The sequence below is a fragment of the Loxodonta africana genome, chromosome 11 (genome assembly GCF_030014295.1).
Source record: "Loxodonta africana isolate mLoxAfr1 chromosome 11, mLoxAfr1.hap2, whole genome shotgun sequence".
NCBI lineage: Eukaryota > Metazoa > Chordata > Mammalia > Proboscidea > Elephantidae > Loxodonta > Loxodonta africana.
Window position 1 is genome coordinate 3332059 of NC_087352.1, and position 18247 is coordinate 3350305.

The 18247-nt window shown below is 58.8% G+C and overlaps 2 protein-coding genes across 3 annotated transcripts; one reads left to right on the forward strand and one right to left on the reverse strand.

Moving 5' to 3' along the window:
• Positions 1-164: 164 nt before the first annotated feature.
• GGN (gametogenetin) lies at positions 165-4011 on the reverse strand. Its single transcript, XM_064293592.1, has 2 exons — positions 1415-4011; positions 165-586 (listed from the first exon to the last, which is right to left on the reverse strand). The coding sequence occupies exons 1-2, from the start codon at positions 3352-3354 to the stop codon at positions 469-471; spliced, it is 2058 nt and encodes a 685-aa protein (XP_064149662.1). The 5' UTR covers positions 3355-4011; the 3' UTR covers positions 165-468.
• A 1765-nt stretch (positions 4012-5776) lies between these two features.
• On the forward strand, positions 5777-17869 carry SPRED3 (sprouty related EVH1 domain containing 3). 2 transcript variants are annotated; one of them, XM_064293596.1, is made up of 5 exons: positions 5777-7342; positions 8441-8600; positions 8688-8767; positions 11179-11322; positions 12082-17869. In XM_064293596.1, exons 1-5 carry the CDS (start codon positions 7001-7003, stop codon positions 12745-12747), a joined length of 1392 nt encoding a protein of 463 aa, XP_064149666.1. In that variant the 5' UTR covers positions 5777-7000; the 3' UTR covers positions 12748-17869. The 2 variants fall into 2 exon arrangements, with proteins under 2 accessions (XP_064149666.1, XP_064149667.1); XM_064293597.1 differs by lacking the exon at positions 11179-11322.
• The last annotated feature ends 378 nt before the right edge of the window (positions 17870-18247 follow it).

The window sequence follows — 18247 nt, forward strand, 5'->3', positions numbered from 1 at the left end:
ACCCCTCTTTCACGCCGACCTCTGTTGGCTGTGTCCATGTTCTCTGGAGTGCCTTCAATCCTGAAGTCTAAATCTGGCTGAGCCGTTTGTGGGATGTAGGATTTTCAAGAAAGTCTTCCAGAGCCAGCTCCCCCAACTGTAAAATGGGAAGGAACCAGCCCGCTTTCCAGAGTGGCTTGTGCTGGACCCCTGAGCTTGGCACCAGTCTGCTCTGAAATGGGGCTCAACGGATTAAGGGGAATGAGACCACCATACGCCCGGGCCCATCAGTTTGGATGCCGGATGAAGGGAATCTTGGCTGTTGCTGCTCTGGGTCCAGCCTCTCTCTCCCAGACCTGGTGCTTTCATGGAGACCTCTGCCTGACCCCTCACCCTACCCTTAACCCTCAGCAGGTGACTGACAGGCAGCTAGTCATCTGGATCCGTTTATTGGTGGGAGTGGAGAGCGGAGGGCAGTGAACTGGCCACTCAGTTGGAATGGGTGGCCTGCAGGTCATAGTGGTCCAGCCCTGCTACCAGGGAGCCAGCCAGCTTGATGGTGGCCACCCAGGGCGGCTCGCTCAGGTGGTTGGTGGGTGTGCTCAGCCTAGGGAGAAGGTGGAATCAGCAGGGCTTGGCTGTGCGGCCGTGCCCCCACCTGCTCTAGGCTTCTGTCTATCCAGACGCTTCTGAAGGTCATGTTCTGACCCTCCCAAGGGCAGTTTAGGGCACAGCTGTGTCCACTTAATCTTACTAGGAAGGAGTGGGGGTGAGGGTCAGCAAGTGTTCCCAGAGGCCCCAGCTGTCCACGTCACAGGGTCTCCCAGTGATTCAAGGTCCACAGGAGCCAGAGTCAGGCCCTGGTGACCTCTCTGAGACTGTGTGGAGTGCCTGAGGGTTGCAGTGTCTCCCCAGAATCTGAAGACTCACGGGCTGGGGTACCAGTGCCCTCTGGTGGTCAAAGTTGGTAAAGGCTGTAGGGACAAGTCAGGAGTTTGAGGCGCTGGGCTTCGAGTTTCCTGAGCCCGGGAAAGCTGTAGGCCTACATTCACTTCCATTGATTCCAGGAAGACAGTCATCCCTCCTTCCCCCAAGAGCTTCTGGTGCCATCAGGGACAGGGTCAAGTCAGGTGGGACCAGTCGTTTTCTCTTATGGCTCCAGAGAGTAAGGGAAGGCCAAGGGTCAGATTGGAGGACAGGATAACAAGGGGGTAGGCCAGTCCCCTCTCCCCCCTCAGGGGTCAGCATGGGGTCAGGGCCCCTCTTGGTCCTGAAGGAGAGCTAAGCTGGGGTTGAGATGCAGCCAAGGGAGGGTCAAGGGTCAAGGCGGTGTCAGGACACCAAAGGGCTGAGTGGAGCTCGCTATCCTGGAAGGTCTGGGGTTTAGGATGTCAAGGGGCACCCCTTCACCCCTCACGCGGACACTTGCCCTCACCAGGCAGACACGTTTCGTGGCAGGCGGCGATGGCGTGGTTGGTGGCGGCAGTAACACTTGCAGGGACAAGAGTTAAGCACCTGGAAGGGCGGCCAGTGGCGCGCAGCGGCCGAATTAGCCGCCCCCGCCGGATGAGCCCCGCCGCCGCCAGCACCCGCTCCACCGCCGTCAGTCCTGTTGACCACGGTGCGCTCACGAGGACCGTCTCCAGGCGCACCATCCTCACGGGTCGCAGCCCGGGCTGCGCGGGGGCCCCTGTTCCTGCGCGTACGGGCCTTGACAGGCGCAGGCACTGGCGACGACGGCTCCGCGGCGGTGGGAGCTGGAGCCGGGGATGGGGATGGGGCCGGGGCCGGGGCCGGGGCTGGAGCCGGAGCCGGAGCCGGGGCCGGGGCCGGAGCCGGAGCGGGAGCCGGAGCCGGAGCCTGATCGGCGGCCAAAGCCGAGGGCGGAGAAGGGGTCTGGGCGGGAGCCGTGGCCGACTCTACAGGGCCTGGGCCTGGGGTGGGCGGGAGCGCCACAGGTAGCGGTGTTGGCTGGAGTGCCGGCGGCTGCGGTGTGGACGGCGGCGTAGGTGGCGGCGTGGGTGGCGGCGTGGGCGCTGGCGGCCGCGGCAACTCCTGCGGTCCGGGAGGCCCGGTGCGCCCGGGCTCGCCGTTGGTGGGCGCTGGGAAGATGAACATAGGCGGCGCCAGCAGCGCAGGTGCGGGCCTCCGGGACCCGGGAGCTGGGTGTGTCTGCCCCAGCGGCGGCGGCGGCGGCGGAGAGCCCCAGGGCCCCGAGAGCGCTGCCGCGCGCCGTCGGAGCGGCCCGACACCACCGCCAGCCCCATTGAAGCGGAAGTGGCGTTCAGGGCCATCGGGCGGGCTCATCCAGTCGAATTTGGGTTTGGAGCCCGGGAAGGTGGTGTAAGGTGGCGGCGGTAGGGCCCGGGCGTGGGACGCAGGCGCTGAAGGCAGACCGGAACACCCCTCGCGGTCTCCATCACCTCCCTCGGCTTCCTGAGACCCCCGAGGGGCTTCTCCGGAGGGGCGAGCGGCCCTGGGAGCTAGGGGCCCCTGCTTCAGGACCTCAGCGTAAGAGATGGCGCCAGAGGTGGCGGAGAAGAGTCCTCCCCCTCTGCCGCCCCGGAGAGAGGCTTTGGCCCCTAATGAACCCGAGGCAGCCGCAAAGGGCAAAGAGGGTCCCGACTTGAAGGTGACTTTACATAGCAGGCTCAGCCCGGGCTCGGAGGACACGGGCCGGGCCATTTCTCCCCCGCCCGCTTCAGGAGGCGCCCCTCCGCGGGCCCCGCCAGCCGTCCGGCTCTCGCAGCCGGCTTGGCTTTCTGTGGGGGTCGCGGCGGGTGCGGCAACAGCGGGAGTAATTCCGCGGTCAGGGGGCTGCCGGTCGGAAGGTGGCGGTGGTGGCGGCTTCCCCGGCTCCAAGGGCGGTGGAGACCGGGCTGGGGCACTCGGGGCTGGGGTGGGATCCTTTTTGGTTAGTTGCCGGGGCCGCGGCGGCAGGGGGCGGAGGCTCGGAGGGTCGCCCTGGCCGCGATGGCTCGCCTCCAGCAGGCCGCGGATCCGGGGCACTGGAGTACCCGTGGGTTTTCGCCACTTAGACGGCGCGGGCAGCAGAGTCCCCACGGGGGGCGGGGGTGGTGTGGAGACCGCGGCTGCAGCCACCTCCTCTGGAGGGGGCGTCACTGGCGAGGGTAGTTCTAAGGTCAGGGGCAGGGGCGAGGGTGAGGTCTGGGGCTCCGGGGGTACCAGGAGTCCCGGGGGTGCGGAGCTGCCAGGAAGCCATACGCCCAGCCCGCGAGCCAGGCGCATGGCCGGGGAGGAGGGGGTCACCTCGGGCTCCGCCAGGGACGTCCGGCGGGAGTCGGAGGCGCGGTCCGAGGCCTGCTGTTTTCGGGAGCCCCCGCCTGCGGACGGCTCCGACTGCACGTTCCCCATTTCTGACGGGGCTCGGGGACTGTGGTCAGAGAACTTCACAAGTCAGTGTGCCCAAGCAGTGCGGAGCCCTAGAGGCTGGCTGAACTTGACCCTACCCGTAAGCACCGGCCCAGCTCCTATCCTCCAAGATCCACTCAAGTCTTAGCCGCTGTCCCGCACTCCTGTCCCGCTAACTCTCGACGCTCACGCCCTTTTCCCCACAACCTCAAACAGTCGCTGTTCAGACACTGAGGCCCCAACCCCTACCCTAAGGTCCCATCCCTGCCCCGCTGGCTGGTCCCTCACTTTGGCCACGCCCGCGGCCTCCAGCCTCCAAGGCTCAGGTCTTGCCCGCCTCCCAGCCAGTCACTCAGGCCACATCACTCAGGATGGTAGTGTCCAGTAGCCTAGCAGTCCTACAGAGAGTTTGGGTTTCTCTAACCCGGCTCCAGGCTCCCATGCCCCACCCCCCTCCGTAGTCCCGCCCCCGAATGTCAGGGAATCCGGCCTCCCCTCGGTCTCCACGCCCCTCCAGCCCCACCTCTACCTAACAAATACCAGGTATTCTACCCAGTTGCCGTCGAGTCGATTCCAGCTCACAGCGACCTTACAAGACAGAGTAGAAGTGCCCTATAGGGAGCGGCTGGTGGATTCCAACTGCCGACCCTTTTGGTTAGCAGCCGAGCTCTTAACCACTGCGCCACCAGGGCTCACCAGGGCTCCACCAGGTATTCTGGTCATTCTCAGGCCTCACCTGTTCCCTGCGATCCCTCTCCCTCTGTCGATTATTTGCGTCCTGCCCTTTTCCTAGACGGCGGCATCCCTCAGGCCTCCTAACTTCTGCTCCCTCTCCGGGTCTGTGGGCACCCTCAGCGCTCTGGCTCCGCCCCTTTCCCAAGCCCCGCCCCGGCTCCGCCTTCGGGGGGTCCCCACTCACCGACTCCTCCAGCCGACCAAAGTTCAGACCGCGGCCCCCTGGGCCCAGGGCAGGGCGGGGAACGGCCGTGGCAGAAAATAACCGAAAAGAACGGGGGTGCGGGTGAAGGCAAGTGGGCGAGACAGCGAGGGCGGACCCCGAGATCTAGGCCCCGCCCCCAGGCTCGAGGCCCCGCCCTCCTGCGAGCCAGCGGGAGCCCGGCCCCTTACGTACCTGGTTCTGCCTTCGAAGCCCTCCGAGTTCTTTTCCCCGCCCCCAGGCCTTGTAGTCTGAGGCCCCACCCCTTTGGAGCGTTCCCCTTAGCCCCACCCCTTTGGAGCGTTCTCCTTAGCCCCACCCCTTTGGAACGTTCCCCTTAGCCCCACCCCTTTGGAACGTTCCCCTTAGCCCCACCCCTTTGGAACGTTCCCCTTAGCCCCACCCCTTTGGAACGTTCCCCTTAGCCCCACCCCTTTGGAACGTTCCCCTTAGCCCCACCCCTTTGGAACGTTCCCCTTAGCCCCACCCCTTTGGAGCGTTCCCCTTAGCCCCACCCCTTTGGAACGTTCCCCTTAGCCCCACCCCTTTGGAACGTTCCCCTTAGCCCCACCCCTTTGGAGCGTTCTCCTTAGCCCCACCCCTTTGGAACGTTCCCCTTAGCCCCACCCCTTTGGAGCGTTCCCCTTAGCCCCACCCCTTTAGGACGCCCCGCCCCTCCGTTATTCCTTCCCAAGCCCCGCCCACCACGAGCTCCGCTACGTAGCTCCTCCTTTTGGGAGCCTCCATTTGCCCCGCTCCGGAGCCCCTTACCTCTAAGCTCCGCCCCTCGAGGACGCGGCGACACCTCTTCCCAAGACCCTCTCCTTCCTCGGGCCCGCCCAGCAAGCCCACCCGCCGGCGACCGCCCCCTCCATGACGCACACTCCGGTCCGCGCCTTCAGCGCCCGCGCCCTCTCCTTCCCGGGCCCTCCGGCCCCGCCCCCTCGCGATGCGCCCTCCTCGCCCCGCCCCTTTTGGAACCCCGCCAGCACCCGGCCCCTCCCACTGAGAACCCAAAGCGAAGACCCCCGCCTCTTTAGAAGCCTGCGTCCAGGACCTGTCCGAGACCCCCGCCCGCGTCGTCAGGGACCGGTGGCGCGGATGGGTGGAAAAGCGGGGGAGTCCTGCCGGGCCCTGGGCCAACGGGGGCCGGGGGGCTGCTCTCGGGCGCTGGTGCCGGGCTCTAGGACCCAGCGGGCAAATCCGCCCGCCTCGCGTCTCCCCCTCCCCCAGGCCGCCCCCTCCCCCCCCGTCTTCCAGGTTCCCCCTCCCTCCCCCCCCGACCCGGCTCCCGGTGCCCATCTCTAGCGCCGCCGGAGCCAGCGAGGGAGCCGGAGCGAAGAGGAGGAGGATGAGGCCGCGTCGCCGCCGCTCGGAGCCCGGCCGGAGCCTCCCAGGCAGGTGCCGAGGGGGGCGAGTGGGCGGGGGCGGACAGACCGCCTGCCCGGAGAGGGGGCGGCTTCGGACCGCGCTGCGCCTCCTGCCCACTGGGGCGACCCTCGGACCCTAACTGGGAGGACAAGAGGATGGGGGCCCCCAAACTGCGCGGCAGCCATTTGGGGGGCCAGTCTCCATTTGGGGGCCTGGTCTTCCCCCAAAGACGCCCCATTCATAAATTTCCGTCTTGGACCCCCACTATTGAAGAACTCTGGGGACCACTCCCCCCGGGGACCACAGATATGTGGGAAGAGTACGGAACCCAGAAACCCCAGTGCCCCCTCCCAGGTAGGCCCTGGGGAGACCCCTGCCCTCTCTCCCTGCTTCACCTGTTGTCGGGGGAGGCGGGCGGACAAAGAAAGCGGTGTCACGTGACTGCTCATTCACAAAATCCCATCCCATTGAGAAAAGGGGGCTGGGGGCGCTGCGGCCGCCCCTTCCTCTCCCAGGGAAACCCGGCAGCCTGTAGATGGGGGAGGAGGCTGGAGCTCGTTGCCTGAGTCCCTAAGGTTGGGACGCCAGGGTCCCTGTGCTGGGTGGCGGTGAGGGGCAGGAAGCTGATCCCGATTACTGGGTGGAGGGCTAGGTCCCTAGAGCTGGGGGGCGGGGTAAAATGGTTCTGAAGGATGGTGAGGGGTGGGGAGTGATCAATCTCCCCCTCCTCCTATGCGATCGCCCTTGCCTTTCCTCCGCTGGGGCCTGAGGGAGCAGGCTTGGTTTTTGTGAATGAAATGCTGTCTGGTTGTGCCTCGTCGTGTTGCTGGCTTTCTGTGCCTCCATCTCCCTCTCGGCCTCTCTCCCTGGCCATCTCTGGTTTTCTCCCTGCCCATCTCCCATTGCTGGGTGACTCAGTGAGCTTTGCATCCGGTCTCATTCATAAATCCGGGAAGGGGTGGGGGGAAGAGAGCCTGAGTTTCTCACCCAGCCAGTGTCCTGGGCAGGGGGGTGCAGAGGCAGTGGAGGGGGTCAGGAGCTGGGTTGGTGGGTCCTCAGAAAATACGTGTGCGCAGGCACCCAGTTGTGAAGGGGGAATGATGGGTGGGGCTGTGGGGCTGTGTGGAGGGAGGAGGGGGAGACAGAGGTGACAGGGGATGAGCAGAAGGAGAAGAGGTAGAACACTGAGGCTATGGGGGTAGGGATGGGGGACAAGGTGGGCACAGGAGAGGGGAGGTGGCATGAGGAAGAAAGGAGTTTGCTGGAAGAAGGTGGCCGTGGGGGAAGGAGGTGGGCCAGGGAGAAGAGGACTTGGGAGAGAAGGTGGGCAGAGTGGAAACAATGCAGTTGGGGGAAGGTGGGTATCCATGGCTTAGAGGGGCAGTGGGTCCCCATGTGAGAGCTGACCATGGAAGGGAGAGGAGGCCTGGGCTAACACTGAGTGGGGGGAGCAGGGCTTGGCTCAGTGACCGTGTTGTCTCTGTCCCCCCACCTCCTCCAGGTACATGGTGCGGGGTCCGAGCCGTGGTGATGACCCGAGATGACTCCAGTGGGGGCTGGCTGCCTGTGGGGGGCGGGGGCCTCAGCCAGGTGAGCGTATGTCGGGTCCGAGGGGCCAGGCCCGAGGGGGGGGCCCGCCAGGGGCACTACGTCGTCCACGGGGAGCGCCTCCGGGACCAGAAAGTGAGCCACCCTGGGGCGTGGGGTGTGGTGGGGGATTGGGGAGGCAGGGAAAAGGGGCTGGGATGCAGAGGAGAGGTCAGGTGATTTTCCAGCCTGGGAGTCATACTGGGTATGAAACGGAGTTTGGAAGGGAATATCAGTCCTATGGATGAGAGCTGGGGGTGTCGGGAATTACTCCCTGCTCCTGCCCTTGCTCGCTCCCACCTCCCCCAGTCTGTTCTCACTCAGAGCCCCGCAGGGACCCTGTTAACACCGGACGTCACGTCCCTCCTCTGCTCAGAACGCTTCTGTGGCTTCCTCTTGCTGGGAGAGCCTTCTCTCGAGGGCTGGCACCAACTGGTCCCTCTGCCCTAAGAAGAGGGAGGCCTTTGGTCCGGGACCGTTTGGAAATGTCAGATAGGGTTTTCAATCCTATATGTGGGTTCAGCAGGAAACTCCGGGCTGTCTGGCATGATGTGGAGGGGCGATACTAGAAATTTCGGCTGGGGATGTAGGAGAAAGATTTGGTTCCTTTGAAAAGGCTTGGGGGAGGGGTTGCACTTCAGAGCCAGGGCCGGCAGAGACGCTGTTGGGGGTATTTGAGATGGTGTGATGGCATTCAGACATGTCAGGTGAGCATAGGAGGGGGCATTTAGGGTGCTGGCCAGCATGTTAGGAGTTTAACAAGAATATTTTTGAGTAAGGTTTTTTTGCGGGGGATCACTGGGCACTAGAAGGGGGTTAACAGCAATATTTCAAGGTGTTCATTAAGGTTTGGGAGCACTATTGATCCGAAGCGGGGACACTGGGGTATTGGAGGGCAGTTAACAATACGTTTCTGAGGCATTCAGTAAGGTTTGGGGGTTCCCATAGGGATTTTAGGAAAATATAGAGATATTCCAAGGGGCTTGGGGGAAATATTGGAGTATCAGAGGTGTGCTTAATAAAACACTGAGGAGTGGACTTAGAGTGTTGGTCAAGGTTCAGGAGAACACCTAGGGCTGGGGAATGAGGCTTGTGGTACACTGGGGTGGACCGAGGGGCTGGGGCTATGGAAGGCATGGGTGTGCATGGCTGGGTGGAGGTGACCTACCCCTCTGCCCCTTCCTGCCCCCTCAGACCACTCTGGAGTGCGCCCTGAGGCCAGGCTTGGTTTACAACAAGGTGAACCCCATCTTCCACCATTGGAGCCTCGGTGACTGCAAGTTCGGGCTGACATTCCAGAGTCCCGCAGAGGCTGATGAGTTCCAGAAAAGTCTGCTGGCTGCACTGGGTCAAGGTGAGTGGTCCAGGTAGCGGGTGTTGGGGCAGGAGGAGCAGGGGCCCGGTGAAGGTGACTTACTCTCTGCCTCTCTCCCTGCCCCAGGCTCGCTCACTCCCTCCTCTTCCTCCTCCTCCTCCTCCTCCCCTTCCCAGGACACCGCTGAGACCCCCTGCCCCCTGACGGTGAGTCTCAGGGTGCAGCTCTGCTGGGAGGGCAGGGGTTTGCTTCTCTTCCATGAGCGTTTCTGAGCACCTCCTGTGTACCAGGCACCGTGCCACATCCTGGGCCCAAACCAGGAGTTATCAGTTCAGTCCCAGCCATTCTCGTTTTTCTGTTCGAGCGTGATTCACACATTCATTCAAGGGTATTTACTGAGTATCTCTGTGTGCCTGGCAGGCTTTTAGGCGCTGGGGGTACACCAGCCAACAAAGCAAAGTCCCTTTCCTCGTGGAGCTTCTGTTTTACTGTCGGAAGGCAGAAAAGAAAATAGATAAACTAAAAGAAAGATTAAAGATGAAAAATAAACGGATGAATAAATGAATGACAACTCCATCCTTCCAGTTACTCAGGTCATAAATGTCAGAGTTGTCCTCAACTCCCCCTCTCATTTTTTTATGCCCTTTATCTCATCTGTCAGCAAATATTGACTCCACTTTGCAAATGACCAGAATCTGCCTCTCCTGTCATCTCTCACCTGGACCATCGCAACAGCTTCTCACTGTCTGCTGCCCCCCACCACCACCCCATCCACTGTAGTCTGCTCCCCACATGCAGCCAGAGGGACCCTACCAACACCTGAGTCAGGTCACGGCCTTCCTCTGCTCAGAACTCTCCCTGGGCGCCATCTCACTCAGGGTAAAGGACAAAGTCCTCACTGTGTGGCACATAAGATCAAATACCATCTGGCCCCTATTACTCTGCCCTTGCTCACTCAGCTCCAGCCACACTGGCCTCCTCACTGTTACTCCAACAGACCAGGCATGTCCCTGCCTCAAGGCCCTTGCACTGGCTGTTTCCTGTGCTTGGAACACTTCTTCAGCCAGATTTTCATATGGCTCATTCCCTTATTTCCTGCAGGGCTTTACACAAATATCATCTTCTCTGTGGGCTCTCCCTGAGCAAGCCATTTAAAATTGTAATGCCCCATGCCTCTTGTCCTGCTCTATTTTTTCCATCTTCTCAGATATTTTCCTAGTTTTTTTCAAAATAGATAATTTTCTTACCTATTTATTAGCTTACCATCCATCCCCTGTGCTAGAGTGTCAGCTCCAAGAGGGCAAGGATCTTTGCTTGTTTCTTGTGGTGTTCTTGGTGCTTATAGTAGTGCCTGGCACACATACCAAAAAAAACCAAACCCACTGCCGTCAAGTCGATTCCGACTCATACCGACCCTATAGGACAGAGTAGAACTGCCCTGGAGAGTCTCCAAGGAGCGCCTGGCGGATTCGAACTGCCAACCTCTCGGTTAACAGCTGTAGCACTTAACCACTATGCCACCAGGGTTTCCATAAGTGCTGTGTAAATGTGTTGAATTGATTGTTGGCGTGAATGAGTGCACGTAATGCCGGGTTCGATTTGACACTTGCTGGGAATAGTGAGAGTTATGGAGAACACCTGGAGAAACCAAGCTGGGTCCCTGGGCAGAAAAGGGGGATCCCACAGTAATGCGGGATGGAGGTGGGACCACCACGGTCTCCCACTTAATGAGCTCTTACTCAGGGAGAGACACTGTGCTTTGCATGCCCCCTCTCACACCTCCACCTTGGTCTTTGAGGGCCTGGTGTATCGTGGGTGCTCACTGAGTGTTTTTGGAAGATAGTGAATGAATGAGGTAGAAAGTACCCCCAAGTTACAGAAAGGAAACCGAGAGTCCCACAGATGATGTCTCAGCTAGTAAGGGGTAGAGCCTGGTTTGGCTGGGAAGCCTGGTTTGGAATGGCATCCCAGGTGGGTTGGACAGCCCCAATAAAAGTGTAGAGGTGGGAAGGAGGCAGGAAGGGGACTGACCGGCCAAGGGAGAGGGGACCTGAGAAGGGAGAAGGATGACGTGATGTTCTGTAGGTTGGTGAGCTGAGCAGATAGGAATAAACCACACCAGACCCACTGCCCTCGGTGGTTTCTGACTCACAGAGACCCTATAGGACAGACTAGAACTGTCTCATAGGGTTTCCAAGGCTGTAATCTTTATGGAAGCAGACTGCCACATCTTTCTGTCTGGTAGGTTCTAACCACTGACCTTTTGGTTAGCAGTCAAGCTCTTAACCGCTGTGCCACCAGGGCTCCTAGATGAGAACAAAAAACTCTAATAATAACAGTAATCATTTCCAGCTGTCCTGGTGCTTCAGGCAAGTGCTACACCCTTTACAGGGGTCCTAACCACATCCTATGAATAGACAGTATTATAATCCTCATTTTTATAGAGGAGGAATCTGAGGCTTAAAGAGATGAGCTTTCTAGCTGGAGGGTCACACAACCAGTCAGTGGCAGAGCCAGGGCTTGAACCACAGAACCCTCTGTTTGCAATGGGAGGGGGTCTGTGTGAGGGCATCAGCTGTGCTGGGGTCCCCGTGCTGAGGCCGCAAATCTCCCCCAGTCCCACGTGGACAGCGACTCCTCTTCCAGTCACAGCCACCAGGAGACGCCTCCTGCTACTGTGGCGGCCCCCATCGTCACAGTGGAGTCAGCTTCTGGCTTCGGGCCCACCACACCCCCCCAGCGCCGCCGCTCGTCTGCTCAGGTATGACCTCTGCCCGCAGCTGAAGTCTGGGGCTCCCAAGGGAGTGGGACGGGACACTGGGGTCCCCAAGGGGACGAGAGCTGAAGCCCAGGTGGGCAACAGAAACAATAGACAACCTATGATGATGGTTGACCTGACTGCTAGGCTGGTGGGGGTGGAGGAGGCTTGAAGGCCCGGGTTCCTCTAGGGCCGGGTGGGAGCTTCAGGTGTCTCCTGTGCTCTTAGAGATTTTGGGGAGTTCTGACTCTGGATTCCAGAGTGATTTGTGGGACAGCTCAGATCATTAATTCTAAGAATATATTAAGGGGATGCTGGTACTCATGGAAGGGGGGCCTTCGGACTGCTTAATTCACCATAGAGTCAGAGCAGGGATTTGGTACCCAAAGGGTTAAAAGGACTTGGGGACTAGACTCCTGGGTCTGAGGGTGGAGCGTTGCTGAGTGCTGGAACTCCTGGGTCTTGAGGGAGTACAGGGCTGGGAGCCTTGAAGTGGACCTTGGTGTCTGGATTCCTCCGCCCCTAAGAAAGGAACTGGCTGTGGGCCTTGATTCCTGGACCCCTGGGAGACGAGCGGGCTGGGGGCTTAGAAGCCTGAGTCTCGGACCCAGGAGGATTGTAGGAGACAAGGTCCTTGAGTGAATGAGGCCTGTCACTGGCTCTTTGCATTCTTGAGTCTTCCAAGACCGGGATGGATTGAGGTGAGAGTGGGAGAGGGTCTTAGACCCCGCTAACCTCCCTCCTTGTTAATTCGCCTTGCAGAGCTACCCTCCACTCCTCCCGTTCACAGGGATTCCGGAGTCCTCAGAGCCCCTGGCCGGGCCCGGGGGCCGAGGCTGGGGCGGCCGAGGCTACGAAGATTACCGGCGCGCCGGCCCACCCCCTCCCCTCGCCCTGTCAACCTGTGTGGTGCGCTTCGCCAAGACCGGCACCTTGAGGGGCGCAGCCCTTGGGTCCCCCACGGCACTACCCGCCGCTTTCACCGAGCCTGCGCCACCAGCGCCCCCAGCACGCCCACCTCCGGGTCCGGGCCCCGCCCCTGCGCCTGCCAAGGCCTCCCCAGAGGCGGAGGAAGCGGCGCGCTGTGTGCACTGCCGTGCGCTCTTCCGCCGCCGCGCTGATGGGCGTGGCGGCCGCTGCGCTGAGGCCCCGGACCCGGGTCGTCTGTTGGTGCGGCGTCTCAGCTGCTTGTGGTGCGCTGAGAGCTTGCTCTACCACTGCCTGTCGGACGCCGAGGGCGACTTCTCGGACCCGTGCGCCTGCGAACCGGGCCACCCGCGCCCCGCCGCGCGCTGGGCCGCGCTGGCCGCCCTCTCCCTGGCGGTGCCCTGCCTCTGCTGCTATGCGCCCCTCCGTGCCTGCCACTGGGTCGCTGCGCGATGCGGCTGTGCCGGCTGCGGGGGTCGCCACGAGGAGGCAGCACGGTGAGGACGGCCTGGCGGGTCCCCTGTAGCCGGACCGAGGACCCAAAATTAAGGGTCCAGGGCACCGGACTCCATTCGGACCCAAAATTCAAACCCAGGCGCACCCGGAGCTTGGAGCTGGAGTTTGAAAGACCCCAGACCTGCAACCTGGACCGCATATCTAGGACTGAGAAACCCCAGGCCCTTCTTCTTGGGGGTATTTGCCCAAGAGGTCCCAGGCATCCTGAGTTCTGGCATCCCCACCTACGGCCCAGACCGAGGCGAGTTCAGGCATCCCCAGACTCTACATCTCGGACTTGCCAGGGAGTGCACAGATCCCTGAAAGACCCAGACCCCGACCCCCTGCCCAAGTTACCAACGCAGATCTAATCCCACCTGGCACCATGAATCCTCAGATTACAGGGTTCCAGAATTAGATAGGAGTTGCCAGTAGCCGACCCTGCCTGGATCCAGTTACGTCCAGATCTTGAAATGGCAGAATCACCCAAAATGGTCCCTGAAGCCTCACCTGAAACCAGGGGCACCAATGCCTGAGGTGTCCTTATAACCCCAACCCTCCTGGGTCTCAGACCCCAAAGTGTTGTGTAATCAACAGATCGTGGCCCCAAGACCCCACCGACCCCAGGAACACCTTGATCTAAGATGTCCAAATAACCCCAGGCACCCTAGGACCCAGACTTTTCAGGATGCCCTGACTCCTTGGATATGCTCAAACATCAGGTGTTCTCTGACCCAAATGAACTGGGAGACCCACCCCAGAGCCCCCCAAGATCCAGACGTCAGATGCCACGATGCTCTGGGAGCCAGGGGAGACCTCCTAGACTCATCCACCCCCAAGCCAGTACTCCCAGGAGCTTTGGATCTCTGATCTAAGACCCTGAGTTTCCTGGTACCCCCAAATGTAGGACTGAAGGCCATGCACACCTCTGGACCCAAGACACTGGTCCCCAGACCTTAAATACCCTCCTTCTGGTTCCCATTGGACCCATGTTTCAAGACCCAGAATGTCCTGGAATCTTTGACTACTTTGTACTCTCACATCCCCAACCCCCAAAGGCTGGGAGTCCAGCCCACAGAAGATGGGATGGCCATGGCAGCCCAGACCTCTGACCACTAGGCTCCTGGTCCCTGAGTGACCCCAAGATACTTTAGGAGCACTGGATCCAAGACCCCAAGGTGCCACTGACCTCTGAGATGCAGCATCCAAGACTCCACGACATTGGAATTGTCTTGATCCAAGACCTTGGTTCCCCCATGCCAGGGTCATCTAGACCTGAGGTGCCCTGGGAGCACCATCTCAAAGCCCCAGGACCCTCAGACTCAGATTGCTTTGGACTCAAACCTCTCTCGCATGATGAACCCCTAGAGATGCCTCTATGCCTAACTCCCCAGGCCCAGCATGTGTGTCCTCTGAGACCTCCCCGTTGCACCCTGCCATCCAGGCTTACCCCTGAGACACCAAGGTCTGAATTCTGGTGCCGAGTACCCCAGCCCAAGCCCTTAGTATCCTTCAGAATTACCCCTTCCCTCTAGGGAAGAAAAATATTTTGAACTCACATGTTGCCAGATTCCAGGACGACCTGGAAACTCCCCTGCTCCTTTCTCTAGGACCCAGCATTGCCATGTATGATGGTGCAGGCTGTTAGCTAAGCAAGGCCACACAGCTGAGGTGGTGAGTGGGGCTGGAGTTCACACCACTCTCTGCTTGCTGAGCTGTACTGGCAGAGGGAGAGGTGCCTTTTTCTAACTGGCACAGAGGCACCTCTTTGGCTAGTTATGGCTCTGCATAGGCCCTGTCATCCCCAGCTTTGCAGACCCTTCAAACCTACCCTTTGCCCAAGTCTGGCCTCTTACTTTCTGCCTCTCCATTAACCCTTTCTTCTCCATCGCAGAGTTGGGGATTGCTCTGGAAACTTTGAAAGCCTGTTTCATACCCTTCTGAGGCCCCTCCTCTGGGTAAGGAAGTTGGCACTGTCTCTTCCCCCAAGTGGAATGGGCTTCTCAGTGCACCTCAGATTTGGACATCCCTGTATAGGGGAGTCAAGGTCTTGGAACAGGGGCCACCTTAGTGTCGAATGGGCTTGAGCCCTGCATCTGGGGGTAGAAATGTACACTTCCTTTTCCTCAATATCCAGACCTGGATGGCCTTGTGAGGGTGTACGGGACAGGTGAAGGGGGCCAGAGGATAGGTCTTCTTGTCACTTTAAATTATTAACTATTTGTTAAATCCGGAACCTGTGAGATTCAGCTCTCCCAACCAGACCCTGGGATGGGTGAGAGAAAAGGGGGGTGTCCCTCCCACCCCCACTCTGCCCAGCTCTCATCACTGTCAGACCCACCAGAGCTGAGGGTGAAGGGACTGGGGGCAGCCTGGGTCCCCATCCCCCTCTCTGTGCCTAGGTCTCCCCCCTTCCTTGGTGGCAGGGGGGAAGCTCCATTCTTAACCTACCTCGTTTAGGGAGGGGTGGGACGGGGGACCAGAGTGCTGTACGGTGCTGTGGGATCCGCTCATGAAGTGGCGGGGACTGCGGGGAGGTCCCCCCAGCACCCACCTCAGCACTGCCTGTCCCAGGTCTCCCGGTCTTGCTCCCTGCTGACACCCACCTCTGATCCATGATTACCCTTCATTGCCCCCAAATCAGGGGTGCATGGAGGGCTGACCTTGGGAGCCAGGAAGACCTCAGACCCTGGAGCTCCCAGGCGCAATTTCCCAGCTGCTTGCCCCTCAGATTGGATGCCAGCCCCCAGACTTGGGGGGGAGGCACCCCAACATTTATCTTCCTGATCTTGATTCCAAGCCAGTCTGTAACCTCAATATTGTTATCGTTACTGCAGGCTGAAGTGGTAGTGGGGGGTGGGCCCAAGACCCAGCCTTGTCTTCAGGGGAAGGGGGCGTGAGATCTCAGCTCCAAGAAATGTCTGTGACAAAGTTTCAGCCTGTGTTCTTTATTTGCATGGACGCGACCCATCCACTCAGCTTCCTGAGCCACCAAACCAGCCTCCTACCTCAACTCTCCCCCTGCACATCCCTTAGTCCCAAGCAGACCCTCCAGCTGAGTTCTGCACATTGGGTCACTCAGCATATACATTTATCTAGTACCCACTCTGCCAAGCCCTGTTCTAGATGCTGGGGATGAAGCAGCGAACAGAACACACACAAGGGGGAGCTGTGTGACCCGTATAGTGGGGGACACAATAAAGAAGTAAGTTACATAGTATGTGTCTTAGGCTGGGTTCTCTAGAGAAGTAAAACCGGTAAAGCATATAAATACATACATAGAGAGAGAGATTTATATCAAAGAAATGGCTCACGCGGCTGTAGAGACTGGAGCGTACCAAGCCTGTGGGTCAGGATAGAGGCTTCTGATTCACGTAGCCGCAGAGGCTGGCAAACCCGCGATCGGTAGGTCAGAGAGCAGGGCTCTTGCTCACAGGCTGTGAAGATCGATGAATCCCAAGACCGGCAGGCAAGACTGCAGGGAAGCTGCTAGCTCAAGTCCCAAGAACCAAAAGTCAGACGAACAGCAGACAGCTGCAGGATCCAGCAAGAGCAAAAGCCCATGATCCTTGCCAGTATGTCCACTTATATTTGATGCAAGCCACAGCCCCAAGAAAACTCCCTTGGAACTGATTGGTTACTACAGCAGATTCCATCATGGAGGTGATCAGAACAACATATGACAGTCAAACCACTGAGAATCATGGCCCAGCCAAGTTGACACACAACTGTAACCATCACAGTGTGTTAGAAATGTAATACACTCTCAGGAAAAAAATAAGTGGTGATGGGCAACGCCAGCAATTTTAGCTAAGGTGGTCAGGGTAGGACTGATGGAGGAGCTGGCATTTTAATGAAGACCTGAAGGAGGTAAGGGAGCCATGTCTGGGTAGGAGCGTCCCGGGTAAAGGGAGCAACCAGTGCAAGGGCCCTGAGGGAGGAATGGATCTGTAAGTCTAAAGAACAACAAGGAAGCCAGAGCGTCTGGAGCTGGAGGGTAAGCAAGGAGTACTAGGAGGTAAGGGCAGAGTGGTGACAGGCAGAGTGTGTGGGGTCTCGCAAGCCACCGTACGAACTTTTTCCCCCTCAGAGGGACCCAAGGGAAGCCTCTGAGCAGGGGAGGCATGTGACTGGACTCAGGTGATCACAGGCTCCCTCTGGCTGCATGTGGGGAACAGCCTGTGGGGGCATGGGGAGTAGGCAGTCAGTGAGGGGGCTGCTGTGATGGTCTGGGGAAGACAGTGGTCGATGGGACCAGGGTGGGGGCAGCGGGGCCAGGAAGAAGTGGGAGGTATCAAATCTATTTTGAAGGTAGAGCCCACAGGTTTAGAGGTAAGATTCGATACAGAGTGGAGTCAGGGTTATGACTAGAAGGTTTGGGTATGAGCAATTTTTAATGTTTTGTTTAAGTCAACAAATGTCCCCCTCCCTCCAAATGTCCTGAGTTGGGGTAGGCAGGGCTATGGAAGGACTGGATTAAGGGTAGCCCCAGGCCCTGCTTCTGAAGAATAAGTTCTGGCCCTGCTTCTTCCCAGCCCACTCCCACTCCTAGCAGAATTATCTAGGAGTTCCTGGAAGGTGTAAACGGTTAGTGCGCTTGGCTGCTAACAGAAAGGTTGGAGTCCACCCAGAGGCACCTTGGAAGAAAGGTGTGGCAATCAGCTTCTGAACAATCAGGCATTGAAAACCTTACGGAGCACAGGTCGCCATGAGTCAAAGTCGACTTGATGGCAACTGCTGGTACTGGTGTGGGAGACCAGGATAGAGTAGGAAATAGATTAGGTCTGGAACAGCAATTTTAACAGCTGCTATAAAAATAGCAGTGACAGGTTAAATGTTTAAAAACATGGACTTTGGAATCAGATCTTAGTTTGAGTTCTGGCATCACCACACATTCGCTCTGTGATTTATCCTCTCTGAATCTCAGTTTTCTTCTCTGTGAACTGGCGATAAAATATTTAACCCAGTAGCACATATGAAATGCTCAATATATGTCGTTACTCTTAACTGAGTAACTCTGTGTGCCTACTAAGCACTTTGTACAAACAGGACTGTAATTAATCCTCAGAGACAACTCTAAGAGACAAATATTATTATTATCCTCATTATTCATGGGACTATACCATGGGCTGCCAGAAGAATGAACAAATCTGTCTTGGAAGAAGTACAGCCAGAATGCTCCTTAGAAGCAAGGATGGCCAGACTTCATCTCACATACTTTGAGCATGTTACCAGGAGGCACCAGTCCCTGGAGAAGGACATCATGCTTGGTAAATGAGGGGGAAAAAAAAGCGTGCTGCCATAACTCATTCAGATTCATAGTGACCCTCTAGAGTAGAACTGCCCCACAGAGTTTCCAAGGAATGGCTGGCGGATATGAACTGCTGACCTTTTGGGCAGCAGCCAAGCTCTTAACCACTGCACCACCAGGCCTCCTGGTAAACTAGAGGGCCAAAAAAAAAAAAAAAAGGCAGATCTTCAAGGAGATGTATTGGCACAGTAGCTG